Raw genomic sequence first — 19107 nt, 5'->3', positions numbered from 1 at the left:
TGTTATTTATCAGTTTCACAATGAACGCAAAAGCGCTCGCTCAACAAAAATCAACGATATAGTAAGGCAGAAATGTTTACATAACGTCGTAAATTACTACACGTGCGAACAGCTTACAAGCAATGACACAAGTCCAACCACGTCCGACGGCTACGGACCTCGCATGGGCATGGGCGCCCTCACCCTTGCACTTAAACGTCTTTTCCCGCGCTTTCTCCCGCCATAAACTTCTCGCTGTTTGAAGTGTCCGATTGCAGTAGCGGCAATAAAAAAAAGTTCTGTAGCCGCGATAACGGACTCCGACGGAAGGTGGTGAAGTCGCTCTAGGCGCGCCATTCAGTTGCCATCGCCCGTCTGATACGAACGATGTGTCCGAGCTGCGCCACGAAGGCGCCGTCGTGCTTCGCCATCGCCGCAATGTGCCGTAACCGGGGCATCGGCTTCAAGAATGACCTGCCGTGGCGCCTCAAGAAAGAAATGGCCCACTTCTCGCGACTCACGAAGGAGGCGACAGAGGGAAAGCAGAACGCCGTCGTCATGGGCCGCCTCACGTGGGAATCCCTGCCGGCAAAGTTTCGCCCACTGAGCGAGAGGTAGCGGCGAGAGGAGGACGCTATGGGTCGAATGCCTCGGCAAGGTTACCCGAGTGTAGAATCCACTGCCGGCAGTAGTAACTGTGGTTGCAATAATAAACTAGCCACTGAAATTGTCTGCGGTAGTAACTAGTCATAAGTGTTGTGCTCGGCTGCGGTAACAGAAACTACTAGTAGTAACTAGCTGAAGTAATATTAACTAGCCATAGTAGTTGTGGGAACTGGTAGCAAGTAGCTGCTGTAGTAGTAGTAGCAGCCATAGCTGATGTGCCTACAAATTGTAATGGCAATAGCTGCAGTAGTAGTAATACAGTATAGTATCACAGGGTGGCGTGCTCGTATCAGCATCCCAGCGTACACCTGCAATTATAAATGACCAAACGTTGGGTTCACAGCGCAACTAGTATTAGTAAGTATCAGATTGTATTCCAGCATTTACATACTGTGAACAAAATACATTGAGTTTCACTTATGGTACAGTATTTCACAGGTGAAACAGGTTTTCATTTTGTGTGGCACTCATTCCTATTAAGGCACGTGATCAAGTACTGTCACACCTCAGTCACCACAGTTGGATTGGTTAGTTTAGTTCAGTGACGTGTTGGTTTGGACTAGTTGGTTAGGTCAGGTATCGTCCGCTCTGAACGAAGCTGCCTGTAATAGTTTTCGTGTGCGCATAACTTGGCGCTGGCTGGATGTCTCACTATGTTGTGCTTGTTTGCGACAGGATAAATGTTGTGGTGAGCAAGACTCTGACCGAGGTTCCAGAGGGACACCACGTGGCATCAAGCTTTCCAGATGCCCTGCAGATTTTGCAGACACTTATCGATGCTGGGAAGGCAAGTGCTGCACCGCCCTTTAAAACTCTTTGCGTTTTGCTTGATTCAAGTATGACCAGTTGCAATAAATTATTACTGCGTGGAATACTAATGTGCTGATTTGTTCATCCACGGATATGAATTTGGTTGGTGATTGGATGTCTATACACCACCATGGAAAGGTTCCTCAAACAGTTTTGAGGAAAGTTGGTGTAAATATGAAATTTAATTGAAAACTGTGATTGCCACTTAATTTTTCTGATATACAAGTCCAGATGAAGGGTGGATATATGCATGTGGTATTGGTTCTTTATGTCTGGCCATAGTGGGCTTTCAAGTCTGAATATCGTTCACATTTTAGCACCGATTTGGAGGTTATCTTAGTTCTGGCTATCTTAGTTATGGCCAAAAGTGGTTATCACGTCTAACACTAGTCAAATCTTTGCACCTATTTGGGAATTATCTTGCAGAAGCTTCTGTTTCTTCTATTTTTAATGAACACTGCAATATAGTAATTGCATTCTTGCATCAGATGCCGCATTAACAGTAAGTGTTGACGGCACTGTAATGGAGCCGCTGAACTTCTAGTGTCGAATTTCACGGGCTGTTTTTGAGTTGCCACCCAAATTCTTGAGCGAGCGCTTCAATAGTGCTTGTATTTTGCAAATACAAACACGCCAGAGTTAACCGTAGTGGGCCGGGATAATGGAACGGTTCTATTCCAGTGCCACTCCTTTCTGTTTCGCCAATGGTCCAAGCGGCTGTCCGCCAATGTTACCACTTGGATTGGCAGGCCGTGAACATTGTGTGATAAGAATGTATTAGAATAGAATGAAGGAACTCCTTGCAGTGTAGCAGTCACGCTGTCTGCTAGATCTCTGCAGAAGGGACACCACACACCAACTCTAGCCAAACTATGGGCCTGGCTAGAACTCGCGGATTTGGTCATACTCGGGAGGCGAGAGAGATAAACTTGCCCTATAGCCAGTTCATACCTGCCGACACTCTTGAATTATTTGTAGTTTATGAATTTCAGCTCTTATGATTTTACGAATTTTGTGTCAAGCTTTGTAAAAAGATCTGTTTACAAAGCAGTTTTTAGGCCTTAAAAGATGGAACAGCACAAGCTAACAAAACAAAAATGCTTGCAAAAAAGAAATTGGGATGGTACCTGCACTAGACTCCTTGTGGCCGTGCAAGGTGCCTGCCAATAAACTTGCTTCAAGTGAGCTTATTCTGACAAGTTTTTTGAGGCAGTTGAAATGGGCCACAGTGCAGTCGTTGAGAAAGCCGCTGCTGTTTCAAGTTTGTAGCTGCTTGCGTGCAGCGTCTGGAGGAAATAATCGTTAATAAAGTGCACATATGTCTTATAAAAGGTGTGCGTGTGTGATCAGGTTGAAATTAAAGAAAAATGCATAGTATGACCTCTGTCTCCTTTATTAGTTGTAAAGTTCACAGGTTGGCAGCTATGCTAGCTGATCTGAATCAACCAATCGGAAAATACAGAACCACTCTCACTTGGCGAGCTACAAAAACAAAACTTTCTACTACGGGTGTAGAGAAAATCCTGTTTCATACCGACCAACGAAATTGGTCGTTAACATCACCAGTTCACTTTTGTTTACATTTCTTCGAGTTGCTAAGCTCAAGATCTAGGGTTCGATCCCAGCTGCGGCAACCACATTTAAATGGGGGCAGAAAGCAAAAATGCTCGTACTTAGATTTAGGTGCACATTGAAACTACAGTCCCCTATTACAGATTTACTCCTAATCAGATAGTGGTTCTGGCAGGTGAAACCCTAGAATTTGTTTATTTTTTATTTTTTCAGGTGGACAAGGTGTTTGTGGTTGGAGGAGCTCAGCTCTATCGTGAGCTGCTTGACAGTCCCCACTGTGCCCGTATATACCTCACCGAAATTGACAATGACTTCGAGTGCGACGTCTTCTTCCCAGAATTCGACGCCACCAAGTTCCGGCTGGTCAAAGAGGATGGCATCCCCGAGGACCTCCAGAAGGAAGGCGATATCACTTACCATTTTCGAGTCTATGAGCGCGTACAAAAGTGACTGTTGCATCTCAGCTTTGGATAGTGAGAAGTGTTTTTGCATTTAGAGGAATGGTGCTGTTTATTACCGTTTTGTTTTTGTGCGTGCCATATGCAGTAAGACGTCGTTGTGCAGTTACAAATTGTTTTCCATTCGTGTGGTTAATTTACCCACTAGAGAGAGTCCTAGTTACTTTTTTACATTTCTACATCCTTACATACTATTTGTCATTTACTAATGAATAGCTGAAGTGTACAGTATTGTCAGTGCCCCTCAATACTTTTCATCCGGTCATGAAGCTTCCGCGTAACGTTATGGGAGAGCTTCATATAGCAGCTGCAATGGACTGCTGGTGGACTGGTGGACTGCAATGGACTGCTGGTGCAAGTAAAAGGTGAACTGGAGCAGACGCCGAACAGACACCACAGGCGGTCTGTGCTTATGCTCGCTGTTGTTCAAGGGTTGACTGCCTGTATCCTGTATTGGCATCTGAATATTGACGAAAGAATGTGCAAATCGCCGCCATATTTTTGTACAATGTTCAGAAACTTAAACGTGACCAATTTTGAAACAACCACAATGCCTTGTTTCATTTCCAGCTTCAACTGTGTTCGCAACAGTGGCTTAATTCATAATTCAAATTGTACACTGGGACTGGTCCATCGTTAGAAACTGACTACAAAACAAGTTCACTTCACACTTTTATATAATTGCAGGTAAAAAAAAACTGTGTTTCAAACAACAAAACTAACCGACTGATTACTAAACAATTTACTAAACTTATTCTTGTTACTAAATTTCTAGATTATTAATTTGCTAATCAACAACTAATTACTAAACTAACAAAGATAACCATCCAATTAACTAACCAAATAGGTAATTCCTAAACTAATTATCAAACTAGCAACCAACTAGCCTAATTTATTAGCTAATAGAACAACTAAATTAGCTAACTAAACACAATAAGTAACTAACAGGCTACAGTAAGAAAACCAACTCAACCGATCAACTAACTACATAAGGTAACTAGCAAAACTAATTAACTAATCAAACTAAAATGCTAACCAACTGCTTAACTACGTTATCTAACTGAAACAACAATTTACTAATAAGCTACCTAACTATAATAGCTAAGCAAATATGAACTTACGAACTACTAATAACTAACATGCTGAACTAGCTAACCAAATGTCCCGTTTAAGAGCAGGCCATCTTCTGGCTGCTTACGTTTTATTTGCAGTTCAGTTACGCTCGTCTGAAATCTACATCCATCGGTGCTCAATAAAGTAAGCTGAGCAAAGCACTGGTGTTATTTCTTGGTGTTTCTCTGCCTTGGTGTACAGGTAACTGTACTCGAGCATCAAAGCTTGTTTTATGTTACACAGTTTACTGGCGTTTCAAAACCAGTACCTCTATTGCTTGGAATACAGAATGAATCGACTGGAAATGTGCACAATTTCTGTGTGAACCAAGGTTCTTCACATGAAAGCAGTGTTCAGTAACCTGCATGTCTCTTTGAAGCCCACTTAAGGAATATGAAGTTATGCTAGTTCGACAGATTAAGCCTTTTGAGTTGCAAACCAGTCAGTACTGCTGCCAGTGGAGGCTTCGTAAGGCAGATGTGCAAACGAAAGACAAGTGCCAACACCACATTGAAATTGCTGCGTTGGCTTCTCGTCGCAGGTTCACTGACCATCTTCTCTTTACATCTCAAGGCTAATTAACCGCCTACCAACAGCAGAAAAAAGGAAGGCCGTGACATTCACACGTAAACAAAACTTCAGCTGGTAACATTTACAAGCTTTATCGGCACAAAAAGAAGAAAAGCCCCAATTGTGCGAAATTATGGTCGTGACATCACGTCTGTCGCTAAGGTCGTGGCACAACTTTCATATGGGTAAGTCTGGTCTTCTTTTTTTTTTTTGTGCTAATAATTGACTCTTTGCCATCGAAGATGTCCAAATAGAGTTTTTGAAAGCAACTCGTCTAAACTTGTTTAGAGTTCCTGTAAATGGCATAATACAAAACATTAAATGAGTACACTGCCACATATGCCGACTACAAACTAACTAGCTTTACTTTTTTTCTGTGCCCTTTAAAATATCTGTCACCAATTTGTATGTTGTGAAATCCCTCCTACCGAATAAATGCACAAAATTTTAATGTTTTGTTTATTAAGTAGTGCTATTACACATTTCCTGATTTAAAAAAATATACATTGCACACGCCGTTGTCACGTACTGAAAAGATCTAAGAAAGCTTGATTTTAAAAGTTGTATTTTCTTTAAAACACATGCACATAATAAATATTACTAGCACACATCTGGTCGTTTCACCGCTTGGTGTAACTGAATCACTGTGGTCCCTATAACTGTATCAAACCAACCAGCTCAAAAGTCAGTACTACCTTAAATATTACGGTCTGAATACTAGTAACAGCAAAGCAAATTACAAAAAAATAAAATTAAATACCCAATCTCAATTGCTTTGGCTTAGATGGGCTCACAAGTGTAGTTTATTTCAATGTTACTCAAAAGCAAGCTAACTGTACCCTGATGAGCAGGCCTTGTCATATGGGATATCCATACAAATTTCTAGAAAGAGAACAGCTGAGGCTTAATAGCTGAAAGGATAGTCAGAACACAATAGCTGAACCTAGTAGCTTTCCATTGGGAACACTTTCACTTTCACTCGTGCAATAAAGACTTCACTTTGACAGCAATAACTATGTTACGTTTACTGTATTTCCATAAATAAAGCGTTTTCTTTTTCCTCAGGATCCCAATCCTGGAAAGGCAATTATAATATTTTAAATCCATGCTCTGAATATAACACTTAAAAAAACAATTTCATGCTACCAATTGCAGCGTGCTTAACGGGTGCCTGAAACAGTTTGGACAAATTTTGCAGTCGTATAGGGTACACCTAAAGTAAAACATTCGCATCACAAGTTAAGTGAAGTGTCTCATACTATGAGCGCTGTGAACAATTACAAGTTGCCTTTCTTCCTAGCCATGGCATTTCTCGACTCATTCACCGTGCGATCGGAGCCGTGCGATCGGACCCATGCCAAATTGAGCCAAAGACAGCGTTTGTTAATTCAACAAGCACAAACGAACACTTCAACACCGCCTGTACACCATATCCGACATGAGGTACTGCCAGCAACCTACCATCTGCACAATGCACAGACTGCGGAGGCTACGGCAAAAATGTACACACAAACAGTTGAACCTGGTCATAACAAACAGGCTCATGCATGAAGAACAGTTAGACATATCAGTTGATTCAATATACCCAACGTCTCCTATAATGAAACACTTTTGTGACGCATCCATTATATGTGGATTTTTCATTTCCAGTGAATACAATAAGCAAGACAGGAAACAATCTTCTTGAAAGCAAGACTTCCTGTAACTTTTGCCAATGCTATGAACTGTTTCTCAGCATTTCTAAGAATGGTAAACCGATAGGATCTAGCTTTGATATACTTCACATAGGCTTCTGTCAGGCTTCCAAGCATTCTCACATGCATGCTTGAAAAGAAATGGAGGAAAAAAAAAAACAGACAACTCCCCTGCTGCAAGCAGCCTTATGGCGCTGGCAGTGGACGGTCAGAGTTTGGTTTATCCAACGCCCTCATTAAGAGCAAGCCATATTACATCACTATAGGTGAGTAAGTATTGCACTTTTGACATAAGGAATAATTTGCAATAACTTGGATCGTTGTATTCGAGTTTGACTGTACTCTGGGGCTGTGGCCAACTGCCCCCTACCCTACCCCTTAAACTCCCATCCAACTCTACCCACCAATGCAAGTTGGCTGACTCCGCCATCAGACTGGAAGATCAAGGGCATAAGACAGATTTCATTGAGTCGGCTTTGATAATATTTGACAGTGAGTCCCTCGACCCAAGGCCTCTGATAACCCAAACACTTCAACAAATGATCTTTTCTCTCTCTCGGCACATTCACTAACCACACCCGTAGTTATTAAACCATGTGGCATAATAGTGCAAGTGGCATAACACGTTAGAAAAGGTTGCAGAAAATGCAATGCCTGGTCGAAAAATGTGTAATATGGTATTTATATTTCTGTCACCTAGGGCACGCTGTGACCTTCTCTATTTCTACTGGACATGAACGATCGTAGAAGAAAATCTTCTCCCGCGGAGCTGTACATGGCTCATACTGCAGCGATGCCTCATCTGCTGAAAAAGAAATGACAAGAAGAGAGGGGAAAAAAAATTGTCAGTGTTCAGCAATTTCTAGACATTTTGAGAGTAACTGGTAACGATTATTGCATCTCGTAATACGTATAGTACTGTGCCTTAGGTTCTAACTACAGCTGCTGCTGCAATTTATTTCCCTCCACAGTTGTGATTGGTTTATGTCCGATTCCCAAGATTGCGCATCTGGTTTCTGTGGTTCCAACTGGTTACAAATGGAAATTGGACAATATTTCAACAAACCCAGTTGAACAGTTTTCACCCGCACTTTGCACAGTTACAGCAACTGTCAAATGGCATGAGTGTGAAGTCGGGACTGAACAAAAGTTTAGTTTGCAAAAGGTATGTCAAGAATCTTTTACCCTTGTCCTACAAACAAATGGCCTACATGACATTATAGAGTTCTAGCGTCCCCTTGAACCTATTACAGTTCATGGAACATCGGAGACTACAATACAAGTAGTAGTATTGGCAGCGCTAGGTTGGGACACTTTCATTAACCAGAGTGCCTGAGAAATAATTTTGCGTTGCGTCATTGTTCTCGTACAAGGTAAAAAAAAAAAGTGACTGCAGTATCACGCTAATGATTGTTGCTGCCAATGCCTTTAGATAAGTAGAACATTGCAGTTGCAATTATAGTTCTGTGGGCTCTGGTTAATGTTGGTGCCATGAGGCAGAACCACTAGTCCTGCTATGTACGCGCGCCTCCCGTATTCAAAAAGTTATAATTTATATGTTTATGGACAATATTCCACAAACATAATATGCTTACACTGACATATGCCTGCCCATAAAGAGAGTATGTTTTTGGACAGGCTGAAGCTCTCTGATAATTACTGGGGCTTAATGTCGCAGAACTGCCCTGGGCTAAACAGAACACTGCAGTATAGTGGAAGGCTCCGGATTAATTTTGACCATCTGGAGTCCTTTGAAATAGGACATGGCCATCCCAGCACGAGATTCCATTCCGTGACCTTTTGCTCCGAAGCAGAATGTCATGTAGAGCATACATCTGACTGATTTTTCAACCAGCACTGCAGGTTGCTTGCTGATGCTGCCGGTTACCAGTTGAATATTCTTTTGACTGGCATGCATGTGTTGTTTCATGGCCTGGATGAGCGAGTGAGAAGAGTAGGCAAAGTGAGTTGGGATTGAGTTCGTGAATTGAAGCCCCGTCTAACAAAAACCTCGGTAAAGTGCAAGAGCTGCCTTTCACGATGTAGCATCCTCAACAGCTGCATGAGCTTCATGCAGTCTTTCATAAAATATTGCGATAGTTCTGTTGCGTTCTTATGTTGTGCAAGATTGATCACAAATTTGTCGTTTTCCTCTTATTCTTGATGCCCAGTTGCAAACGTTTTCGCGACAAATCTAGTGGTACAACTCATAGTCCCCTTATCCCTTTCCACTTTTTTTTTTCTTCTCACAATCAAGACTGCAACCATAACACCATGGCCACAGAAACACTGCGATGGTGCTGAATGGCACAGAATGCATCGCCTTCACCTGCGCCTGTGCACTTGTTTCTAGTTGTTCTCCCTTAACCAAAAATACAACGCCCTGCGTTCCCTTCCCTCAGACTCTACAATATTCATCTATGTGCCCTTCCGTATGCTTACATTCAATGAAATGAATCAACTGTCTATACCTTCAGAAATAAAAAAGTAAAAATTTAGGCACTAAGTGAAACGTCTCCACAGATCTGTTACAATGATTAGGCTCAAGTTCAGTTAATTACATCCAAATCAATTCAGTGGATGAATAAGAAAAGTATTTCTGCATTTTCCATGTACCTGAATAGCAAGAATAAGAGCTAGAAATTTCCTTTCAGGCCATTAGTAAAATAAGATAAGCGACGAGCCTGCGAAATCACCTCTGTCACTGATACTTCTTTCTGTCAACAGAACAAGTGCTAACAATGTGAGTGAGTGACAGAGTGTGAAAACATTAGTGAGGTCTAAACTTGAGTATGCATGCTCAATCTGGGATCAAAGTGAGATGAAACTTACAAATACCATTGAGTTAACTTGGAACCAAGCCACTTGCATAATTTGGTCAAATTTTTATAGTCGCTCGAGCGCATAAAAAATGGAAGGAAACCTTGGCTTTTTGGAATTAGCTTCTCACTGCAAACTGCTGCTTCTAGCTGTGTTTTGCGCAATGTATACTACACTAATTACATCCTTATACAGAGGCCACCTGCTCCATCACTCATCTTATGTGTCATACCACACTAATCACTGATTCAAGCTGATGTCCCATTGTGCCTCTTTTATCTCTTTTAACCCAAGAACCGCTAACAACTCGAATCACCATCTTGCCACTATCGCAGCCATCTATGCCACAAACTTCAAAGAAGCTGTCACCAATTATTTCCACTCCTCTCCGTAACGCCTTCAGGCTCGAAGAGTATGGGAAGCAGTGAATAGATAGATGTGTGTCACATAACTGAGGGATTCAACGAACTGTGGGGTATCGTGATACATATTCATTTTTAGGTTGAGCTCAGTAGAATCTTGCTTATACTATGGCACTACTGATACAAAGTTCGGGCTAATATGAATTTTGAAAAAGTCCCGGTCCAAGTCCATTAGCTTGCACAGTGCTAAATTTCAAATGTTGCGAAGTGCCTTTCGCACTGTAGTGCATACGAACAATAGAGCTGCCGCGCGATCCCTGGCAGGCCGGTAGAGCCAGTAGAGCAGCCACGCTTAAGTGCCGGTCGCAATCCTATTGCCAGGACGACCTACGTCACTATGCCACGACTCCTCTTCCCTCCTCTACCAATAATAATAAATAAAAGCTTTTTCATTGTGCAGTATCACACAACTTGTAGGTCATTTTCAAACGTCTTTCAATCTTATCAGGCGCCGGCAATAACACACAATCTAGACTTGGCACGCCAGCAACATCGGCGGCATTAGCTTCGATCCATGGGTAGCCTTATCTCTGTATTACACGCCTTCCATCGTCTTCGGCACTTGATAACACTTTGAAAATTTGATACCAATGCACCAGTGAGGTCGCACAATACGAAGTACAGCCAGTAAAGCTCCACAGCTGGAATGAAAAGTAAACACATTCCCTTATCTTGTGCAATTCATGTCCTCATTACCATCAAACAGCAGCTAGGGCGCAGCAACGAAACTCGAGATAACCATGGCAGATCTTGAAATTTCGGCCTCAGAACAGGTGAAGTGCGCAGCTCACTGCAGCCAAAATGTGCGTGAACGAAGCGCGCAAGCGATTCAAATTCATGTCAGCCAATAGGAGCTCCTCCCTGCGCGCCATGTGACTGCGGTAACGAATTGGGACATTGGCTTTCCGTTTTTAGTGCTCACTTATTGCTTGTTTTCTGCACATGAAAATACAGTGCTGCGGCTATCATAAAGTCCGAACCCTCGAGTTTATGGTGATACCAAGATAGTGGAGTCACGTCAAGGGAAAGTCACACTTGCCCGCGGTCAGAGGTGTGATAGCACCTCCCGAAGCCCGATTTTGAAGAATTAATCTGGAGTCCATCATTCCATCCGAGCGAGCCAAGAGACAATGAGAGATTAATTATGGTTTTCTGTCTTTTCATTCACTTTCATCGCCCTTTTCCTTATACTATTTCTGCAATTCAATTAAAACGCAGTGTAACCTGTGATGTCCACTTCGAAAGGCAGCTGCATAGGTTAACTGGGCCTCTATCAAAAGCAACCTACCTAATTTACTGAGGAACAACGCCCGAGTTTCATGATTGCGGACAGTCGATGCGATGTACGCCGTACCGCCATGTGCCAGCAGTGCGGCAAGAGTGGCAACAAGGGCTGGCACGACTGCTGGGTCAAACACCAGGTCTGCAAAAGTTGGCAAGTTATAAGGGCAACATGAGCATCAAGGAAAGCATGGTGCGCATGGTAATACAGAACGCAAGCTTACGAAGCACTAGGTTATAGTCCGTCATGTCAATATAGTGGATGTGGGCTACTCGCCAGGAACAGTTACTACAGGAGTGTCACCGCAAATACATAGGGCCCCTACAGAGACTTCAGGTGCCTGTATGGACAGCTTTACATGTGATGCAACAGCGGTATGCATGAGACCTCAAGAAACTCCCCATCTCACGTCTACGGAGTTGAATTAGCAGAGAAGGAAGCCGGCTTTTTTCATGCAAGTAATGTACAGGGCATCTTTCTTGCATTTTGAAACAAACAAACAAACAGGTATCATGCTTCAACAACATATATGTACAATAGGTACTGTATTTTATAGCAGAATTTATTTTATGAAATTGCAGTTAGCTGCAAATGGAGCTTTGGAAATGTGCAAGCTTGTGTATTGGCACACGAATGCAGGTTTTCTTTCTTCCCAGCCAAACTTGGCAAAACACTTATGGTTGCATTAACGTATAAACTGACTGGTAAATCACAAATTGTCCATACCTAATGTTCATGTGCACAATGCATTCGAGATTATGTATGTGTGACTATCTGTTTATGTGTCACTATGGTCACATTTTCTGTTGTTTTTCTAACCCACAACATGTAAAGAGTACATGGATATCTGTTATGGAGTAACATCAGTAACATAAATAGCGTACAGGTATCGTGTTGTGATTCTGCCTTGCAAAACTTGCATTGTTATTTATTGATATAATTTTTTCCCCAAATACCAGAAGCTTTCTAGAGTCTGTGTTCATGAATGGTGTACCAATCTCCTCACCTGCTCATTCAGTTTCTGTCAAGTATTTTGTTTTTATGATTATGATCATGCAAGCTCCAACTTACCAGCTCCAAGGATTACGTCAGCAGTGCAATGCTCCCTGAAGTTTTCATGGTCACCCCAACGAAGCATTTCGACTCTTGCATGGCACCCTGTGACACTGTTGCGTCTGAGGTTCTCCTCCACTGATTGAAGTACAGCCTCGTGACCGTCGGTAAACGTGTAAGACAGAGGGCAACAGGTCTTGCAGACGACCATGCCAGTCAATCCGACGCCACATCCCAGTTCTACAATGCGTCTGCAGTGAAACAGTTCGCTGCAGTTACTGAAATCCATGCTCACTTTGCAAAGCAGACAGATTAGAACAACTTTCTGAGCTCACTTGCTTCGCAACAGATCCCTGTTTTCAAGGCACCATTCTGACAGGAACTTTGATGCCTATAAACAAAACATAAGAAAGAGCGATATTGCAAAAAAAAAAAGGGGGGGGGGAGGTAGTAATACTAAAGATAAAGTAATAAACTCCAAGTCAGCAGCAACATCTAGATGGCTACTATAACTATGGCAACATCACAACAGTGGCCGATGATCTAACATTTTAGGTTGTTCAATGATCTAAAGGGTTAAGTTTTACACAGCACAGGATCCATTAAGCCATGCATGTGTTGCCGATGTGATAAGTATGCGTTGCTTCACAAAAGAACTTTCACTAAGGAGAAAGTTTAATAAAGTGCATGAATTGGAAACACTCACCTGCCACGTTCTGAGCCCTGTCGTTCCATTTATTACAACAGCAGTATGTTCTTTTAATGTGACCATTGTGCGATCATCCTAGAACGTAATGAAATCCACCACATCAAATTACGATCGAATACACGCGGAAAACACGCACATGTAGCACGACAATTAGTAAGAGCCGGAAATCTCACAATGGTGTAGGTGACAAAGCCAGGTACGTCTTCTTCACCGCTTACGCTGCCGAGCTTCCCAGCGAAGTGGACGTAAAGGCTGTCAGCGATTTCGATGTTGTCCGCCTCAAGCTGTGAAGCACAGAAGGTTATCCTCGTGTCTGTTTTTTTTTAAAGTAAATTACGCAGCTAGTGTTTCGAGAAAAGCACCATCGGCATAGGATACCTTGTTGATGAGGCACTTTAGAAAGTTCCTGATGTACACTGTTCTCGGTGGAAAAGCTGTCGCTGTCGGGTGGAGAATAGTACAACCGATCAACAGCTCCTGAAATTCCTCTGTGAGTAGTTCTCTCGGCACCGTGTCCTGTACACATGACGAATGCGATGATTCGTAAGAAACATTCACGTGAGTTACAACCTTTCTGAAAACCTCTCTCATGGAAAATAAAGTTTCATGTAGTCATTCGAGAGGTTCACCGACTCACCAGCAATTTCCTTACTTCGACGACAGGAACACAGGCTAGAAAGCATGTGGACACACATCTCAACGTTTCGTCTGTCATAATTTGGACACTTAATTGTATTTATTATCACAGAGAACGGGAGACAAGAGCAGACATTCCTCCAATCCCAAATCAAGCATCAAGCTCAACCATAGATCAACAAACACATGTGCTCTGTTAGCACGTGTGTCAAGCCGAAGGACATCCGGATTCTATCCGACTCAATCCAACGCGAAAAGTTTTGGATGGTCCATGCGTCCGCATCGGTCCGCATGCTGTTAGCGAAGTTTCTTGATTTTGTTAATTAAGACATGACAGGAGACAGCTCAGACGCTACCGTCGATGTGGTAAGACCGGCGCAAGGACCTGTACATCGTAGTTGGGCTAAGCTATGCGAACGATTTCTCTACGCAGTCGGTTATAATTCCAGTGTTCAACGGCGAGCGGTGGATCGACGACTGCCTGAGCTCTGTGGCGCAACAGGAATTTGCTGGTACCTTGGAAGTGTCAATTTACGACGACTCCAGCACGGTGATTTTTGAAGTCGTTCAGTCGTTTTAGTGCTGATCGATAGAGAGTAATGATAACGATCTTCTAAAATAAGAAAAAACTTCGCAGGACGGCACTGCCAAGCTTTTGCAAGAGTGGAAACCGAAACTAGAATCGCGCGGCTTTTTTGTCCGCATTTCATCCGGTGATCCGGGTTCCAAACCGAGAGGAGGTAAGTTGACGCACATTTATGTGTCGGGCGTTTTAAGAATCACGCACTTTGTTTATTTCCAGTTGGCTTCGCGAAAAATGCCGCCGTGCGACAGAGCAAAGGCCGGTACCTTTGTTTCCAGGATATCGTGAGTTGAGAACTGTGCGCGGTATTGTCAACGTTATGTCGTGTTCGTTTGCTTTCCTCGGAGATTGGCAAAGAGATGCTTCCTTGACATGATGCAGGATGACCTCATGCACCCCTCGCGTGTTCAAGAACAGTTCTACGAAGCAACGAAACAACCACCCAACACGGTGCGACTTTGTTATACCCTTGAAAACGCCGTTCATGTAGTGGTTTATTTAGAGTAGACGCTGTTACAGGTATGTTAAATTTACTGGTTTCTTAGACTTTATAAGTAAGAAAAAAAAGAAGCCTAACGGAGGAATGAGCTTCGAAAACTGAAGCACAGATTTTTCATTTTGTAATAATTTGTTGGATGAAGCTACGCTTTCTTGTGTTTCTTCTGCTGGCATAACAGGCTGAGGTTTATTTTGCAACACACAAAAGAAATTCTTCTTTATTTTCAGATTGTAGGCTCCCAATATCATCGTTTACCGGAAGGATCAACAGAACGTTATACGTTGTGGGCCAACACCCTGGATCTGCAAAAGCTCACAGTTCAGGTTACATATGTGCCCCTGAATCTTTGGCAGACTTTAACATTTTTGAAATTGACCCTATGATGTATGAGCAAAAAATTTTCAGGTTTACACATCTCATGGACCCACCGTCATCATGCCTACGTGGTTCTGCACTAGAGCCGTCTTCGATGCTGTTGGTGGCTTTGATGAAACCGGAAAGGTATTGATTTATAGCATGTGCTTGCAGTCCTGTTCACGAATGGCATCATTTTTCTACAACTTCTGCACTCCCCTTCTCTACCTTTTAGGGCACTCCAGAAGACCTTATCTTCTTTTACAAGCATCTCGATCTTGGAGGAAATGTCATCAGGGTGGAAAAAGACTTGCTGACCTACCGTTACCACTTGCAACAGTCTACTTTCACAATAGCAGAGTATGCCATTTACATCTACATCATTTGTAGACAAGTCTAGTCTTCGTGTGCTTTAATGAGAATGTCCTGTTTTTATCTTTGTCGTGACCTATTACACAATCTTTAACTCATTTCAGATCTACCATTTGGGACCTGCGGCTTGCCAGGTTGAAGCACCATGTACTGGCACGTTGGCCAAAGTTTACTATCTGGAATGCTGGGAAGCAGGGTCGCAGGTTTTACAGGAGCCTTGACAATGCGAACCGAAGAAAGGTAAAATGGCTTACAAATGTGACATTCTGTTCCACGTGCTTTTTGAGGCACTTTCCATTTTTGCACTCCCCAGGTATCTGCATTTTGCGATGTTGATGAGAAGAAAATCTCGAGAGGTGTATACATCCATGAAGAATCTGAGGTACTTTTCTTGTTTTGTTCAATTTGTGGTCTCAATAGAAGTGCTCTGTTGTGATGGTGCAGCCTTTCTCAAAAGTTGCAAACCCACTTCTTGCGTGACCATGTAGACGGTGCTTGTCACATGCGAAGTGTCTTGGAAACTTTTGACAAAAAGTGTACCACCAGCATAAATTGAAATGCAAACAGAAAAAAAAAAAGCCGATCGGAATTTCTGTTGTGCTGACCAGCATGCCTGCTATGCATAATTACAATTTGGGAGTGCAATGTGCAGTTATTGTGGAGCCTGTTTACAAGCATGATATAATTTCAAGTACACTCCTCTAAGCAAAAATATACAGAGCAGGGATTCCTTAATAAAACTTCTCTGCCAACGAATATAACTTGAAATTGAGAACTGTACTTCAAACTTGGCATTGCAAACTTTCCAGTGCACTCGTCACCGTTTGTTTCTGCGTCGGAATTAATAACAAATTCAGTTTTTTCGGCAAGCCTGTGGTCCACATACTTTTGCTCATGGGCTTGCGCTTCAAAGCCTGAATTAAGGCACAATTACTAATGCAAGCAAACATAAAACCGCAGAAATGACTCTTAGTTATTTATGGTTTGATTGCATCTGTATTTATGCCGACAGTACATTTCTTCACTCTTGCAGGAAGTGCCCAAACCGAGGGTACCTATCATTCATTATAAGGATGCTACTCCACCATTAATTATATGCATGAAATTGGTAAGTGTTTAGTGTTTAATACGGCTGTTATTTTTCACAATCTGTGTATACTTATTTCATTTTCAGGACCTGACAAATGGCTCTTTTGAAGCTAACCTGTCTTCATTAAACCTTGTTGAAGGCATTGATTATGTTCATTTTTCATAGCCATTTGAGCTGTGATAATCGGTCTGTTATTGACTGTGTAAAAATAAATGTTTTATAAAAAGAAAAAAGGGCAGAATTCAAATATTTCTTTTGTAAAACATATTGTGCGTTTTTTTTCTTTTTATTTTGCAAAAAATCTATCTAGCTGCCACATGTGAGTGGGATGTACTCCTGACGTCAAAGTATATCAGGGACCCACACACCATAAATTTTTAAAGCTTTTTGAAAACTAGCATTAGACTTGTACAGTTGTGCTTGGAGCCTCCTATGCTGGACTTTGTACAGTTTGGCGCACTGTTAAAGGAAACACGCATGTACAGCACATGGGATGGAAGCACATGGCTTTGCAGCAGATGACTTATGATCAGAAGCACTCGCACTTTTCTGTGCGCCTGTGCCATGCATTGACACAGCAGCACTTGCGGCTGTTCCAGCAAATTGAGAGCCACACATTAGAGCGCCCTCACTGAGCGTGGACTGAACTGAATGTCCCACTGGCTTACCTGCCTTACTGCAATCCCTGCTCCCCTAGGCCTGCTGGCCTTTTCAATTAGAAATGAACAACAATCACGTGTGGTAGCATGGTGCATAAAAATACATGGTGAGGCAGCAAACAGGCATGACATTCTCGTCAAGAAGACTGTACTGTGAGAGCATTGAATGTGCACCATAGCCTTGTCAGTGTAGTGACTGCTAGCAAGGAAAGGTCAACTCATGCTTGTTTAGAGAGCACTCTGAAGTTGGATGGTCAGTACCACATTGACTGACGAAAAAAGGGTGGGAGATTAGAGTGCTTGTGCCTGCTAATGGCAAGCACTAAGTCACCTGCCCGCTTAAAGCAACTAATGTTAACTATTAATCGTAGCAGTTGCGTAGCAGCATTTATCGCACTGAAAACAGTTTGTTTGAACACCTACTCCTGTTCAAGCTGAAGTGTATGTTCCTGACTAATTATTTACCTGCAGTAGCAACTGGAGGACCTCACGTGTGTAGCGTGACAATGTAAAAGACGGGTGCGTGAATTGTGTCAAAGTACCATTGATACTCCAGCAGAACTTTTTGTTGGGCTAGTTGGTGCATGTTACTGAAGAGCTTAAGCGCTCGTCCGTGTCTCTTCTTGTGTCGTCTCTTTGGCGCTTTAGTACTTCAGTGCCATTGATACTGCATGGAAACTTTGTTAGATTCGTAAGTGCAAGGGAAAAGGATAAAGCATTCTGAAGGTTGTGAAGTCACACTGCAAACTATGCTGGTTAGTGAGCTGTCATTTGTTTTTCTATATGTAGATAGGCTGGCTGTAGATGGGCTACTAAAGAATCCATTCACTTGGTGGTTGGTTTTAAATGTAAGCTCTGTTCAAATAGACTATTTTCTTCACATCATCATCATCATCATCATCAGCCTGGTTACGCCCACTGCAGGGCAAAGGCCTCTCCCATACTTCTCTAACAACCCCGGTCATGTACTAATTGTGGCCATGCCGTCCCTGCAAACTTCTTAATCTCATCCGCCCACCTGACTTTCTGCCGCCCCCTGCTACGCTTCCCTTCCCTTGGGATCCAGTCCGTAACCCTTAATGACCATCGGTTATCTTCGCCCTCCTCATTACATGTCCTGCCCATGCCCATTTCTTTTTCTTGATTTCAACTAAGATGTCATTAACTCGCGTTTGTTCCCTCACCCAATCTGCTCTTTTCTTATCCCTTAACGTTACACCTATCATTCTTCTTTCCATAGCTCGTTGTGTCGTCCTCAATTTGAGTAGAACCCTTTTCGTAAGCCTCCAGGTTTCTGCCCCGTAGGTGAGTACTGGTAAGACACAGCTATTATATACTTTTCTCTTGAGGGATAACGGCAACCTGCTGTTCATGATTTGGGAATGCCTGCCAAACGCACTCCAGCCCATTCTTATTCTTCTGATTATTTCCGTCTCATGATCCGGATCCGCCGTCACTACCTGCCCTAAGTAGATGTATTCCCTTACGAATTCCAGTGCCTCGCTGCCTATTGTAAATTGCTGTTCTCTCCCGAGACTGTTAAGCATTACTTTAGTTTTCTGCATATTAATTTTTAGACCCACTCTTCTGCTTTGCTTCTCCAGGTCAGTGAGCATGCATTGCAATTGGTCCCCTGAGTTATCAGGGGACCACAATCACTGTCACTGTCTATCTCTGCTCTTACCGCGATGCTGCTTATAACGAAGTTGTTGCACCAACGATTTTTTAACAAGTTAACTACACCAATTCATGACTATACATACAGA

General features: G+C 42.6%; 3 protein-coding genes across 5 annotated transcripts; 2 read left to right on the top strand and 1 right to left on the bottom strand.

The window, feature by feature from the left end:
- Positions 1 to 175: 175 nt before the first annotated feature.
- Dhfr (dihydrofolate reductase) lies at positions 176 to 4759 on the top strand. Its single transcript, XM_075702076.1, has 3 exons — positions 176 to 593; positions 1321 to 1432; positions 3241 to 4759. Exons 1-3 carry the CDS (start codon positions 367 to 369, stop codon positions 3475 to 3477), a joined length of 576 nt encoding a protein of 191 aa, XP_075558191.1. The 5' UTR covers positions 176 to 366; the 3' UTR covers positions 3478 to 4759.
- A 503-nt stretch (positions 4760 to 5262) lies between these two features.
- On the bottom strand, positions 5263 to 14004 carry LOC142590178 (protein-lysine N-methyltransferase EEF2KMT). 3 transcript variants are annotated; one of them, XM_075702073.1, is made up of 9 exons: positions 13786 to 13977; positions 13527 to 13664; positions 13322 to 13461; positions 13146 to 13223; positions 12775 to 12830; positions 12458 to 12690; positions 11393 to 11527; positions 7559 to 7667; positions 5263 to 5461 (listed from the first exon to the last, which is right to left on the bottom strand). In XM_075702073.1, exons 1-9 carry the CDS (start codon positions 13841 to 13843, stop codon positions 5443 to 5445), a joined length of 966 nt encoding a protein of 321 aa, XP_075558188.1. In that variant the 5' UTR covers positions 13844 to 13977; the 3' UTR covers positions 5263 to 5442. The 3 variants fall into 3 exon arrangements, with proteins under 3 accessions (XP_075558188.1, XP_075558189.1, XP_075558190.1); XM_075702074.1 differs by having other exon boundaries at positions 7559 to 7664; XM_075702075.1 differs by having other exon boundaries at positions 5265 to 5461; positions 13322 to 13432; positions 13786 to 14004.
- A 15-nt stretch (positions 14005 to 14019) lies between these two features.
- LOC142590177 (queuosine-tRNA galactosyltransferase-like) lies at positions 14020 to 16912 on the top strand. The gene is made up of 12 exons (XM_075702072.1): positions 14020 to 14150; positions 14218 to 14334; positions 14422 to 14524; positions 14587 to 14651; positions 14749 to 14817; positions 15094 to 15189; positions 15272 to 15367; positions 15456 to 15580; positions 15697 to 15832; positions 15906 to 15974; positions 16626 to 16700; positions 16767 to 16912. The coding sequence occupies exons 1-12, from the start codon at positions 14115 to 14117 to the stop codon at positions 16845 to 16847; spliced, it is 1068 nt and encodes a 355-aa protein (XP_075558187.1). The 5' UTR covers positions 14020 to 14114; the 3' UTR covers positions 16848 to 16912.
- Positions 16913 to 19107: the final 2195 nt, after the last annotated feature.

Source organism: Dermacentor variabilis, chromosome 8 (assembly GCF_050947875.1).
Source record: "Dermacentor variabilis isolate Ectoservices chromosome 8, ASM5094787v1, whole genome shotgun sequence".
Classification (NCBI taxonomy): domain Eukaryota; kingdom Metazoa; phylum Arthropoda; class Arachnida; order Ixodida; family Ixodidae; genus Dermacentor; species Dermacentor variabilis.
This window is presented reverse-complemented; position numbering and strand designations above follow the sequence as displayed.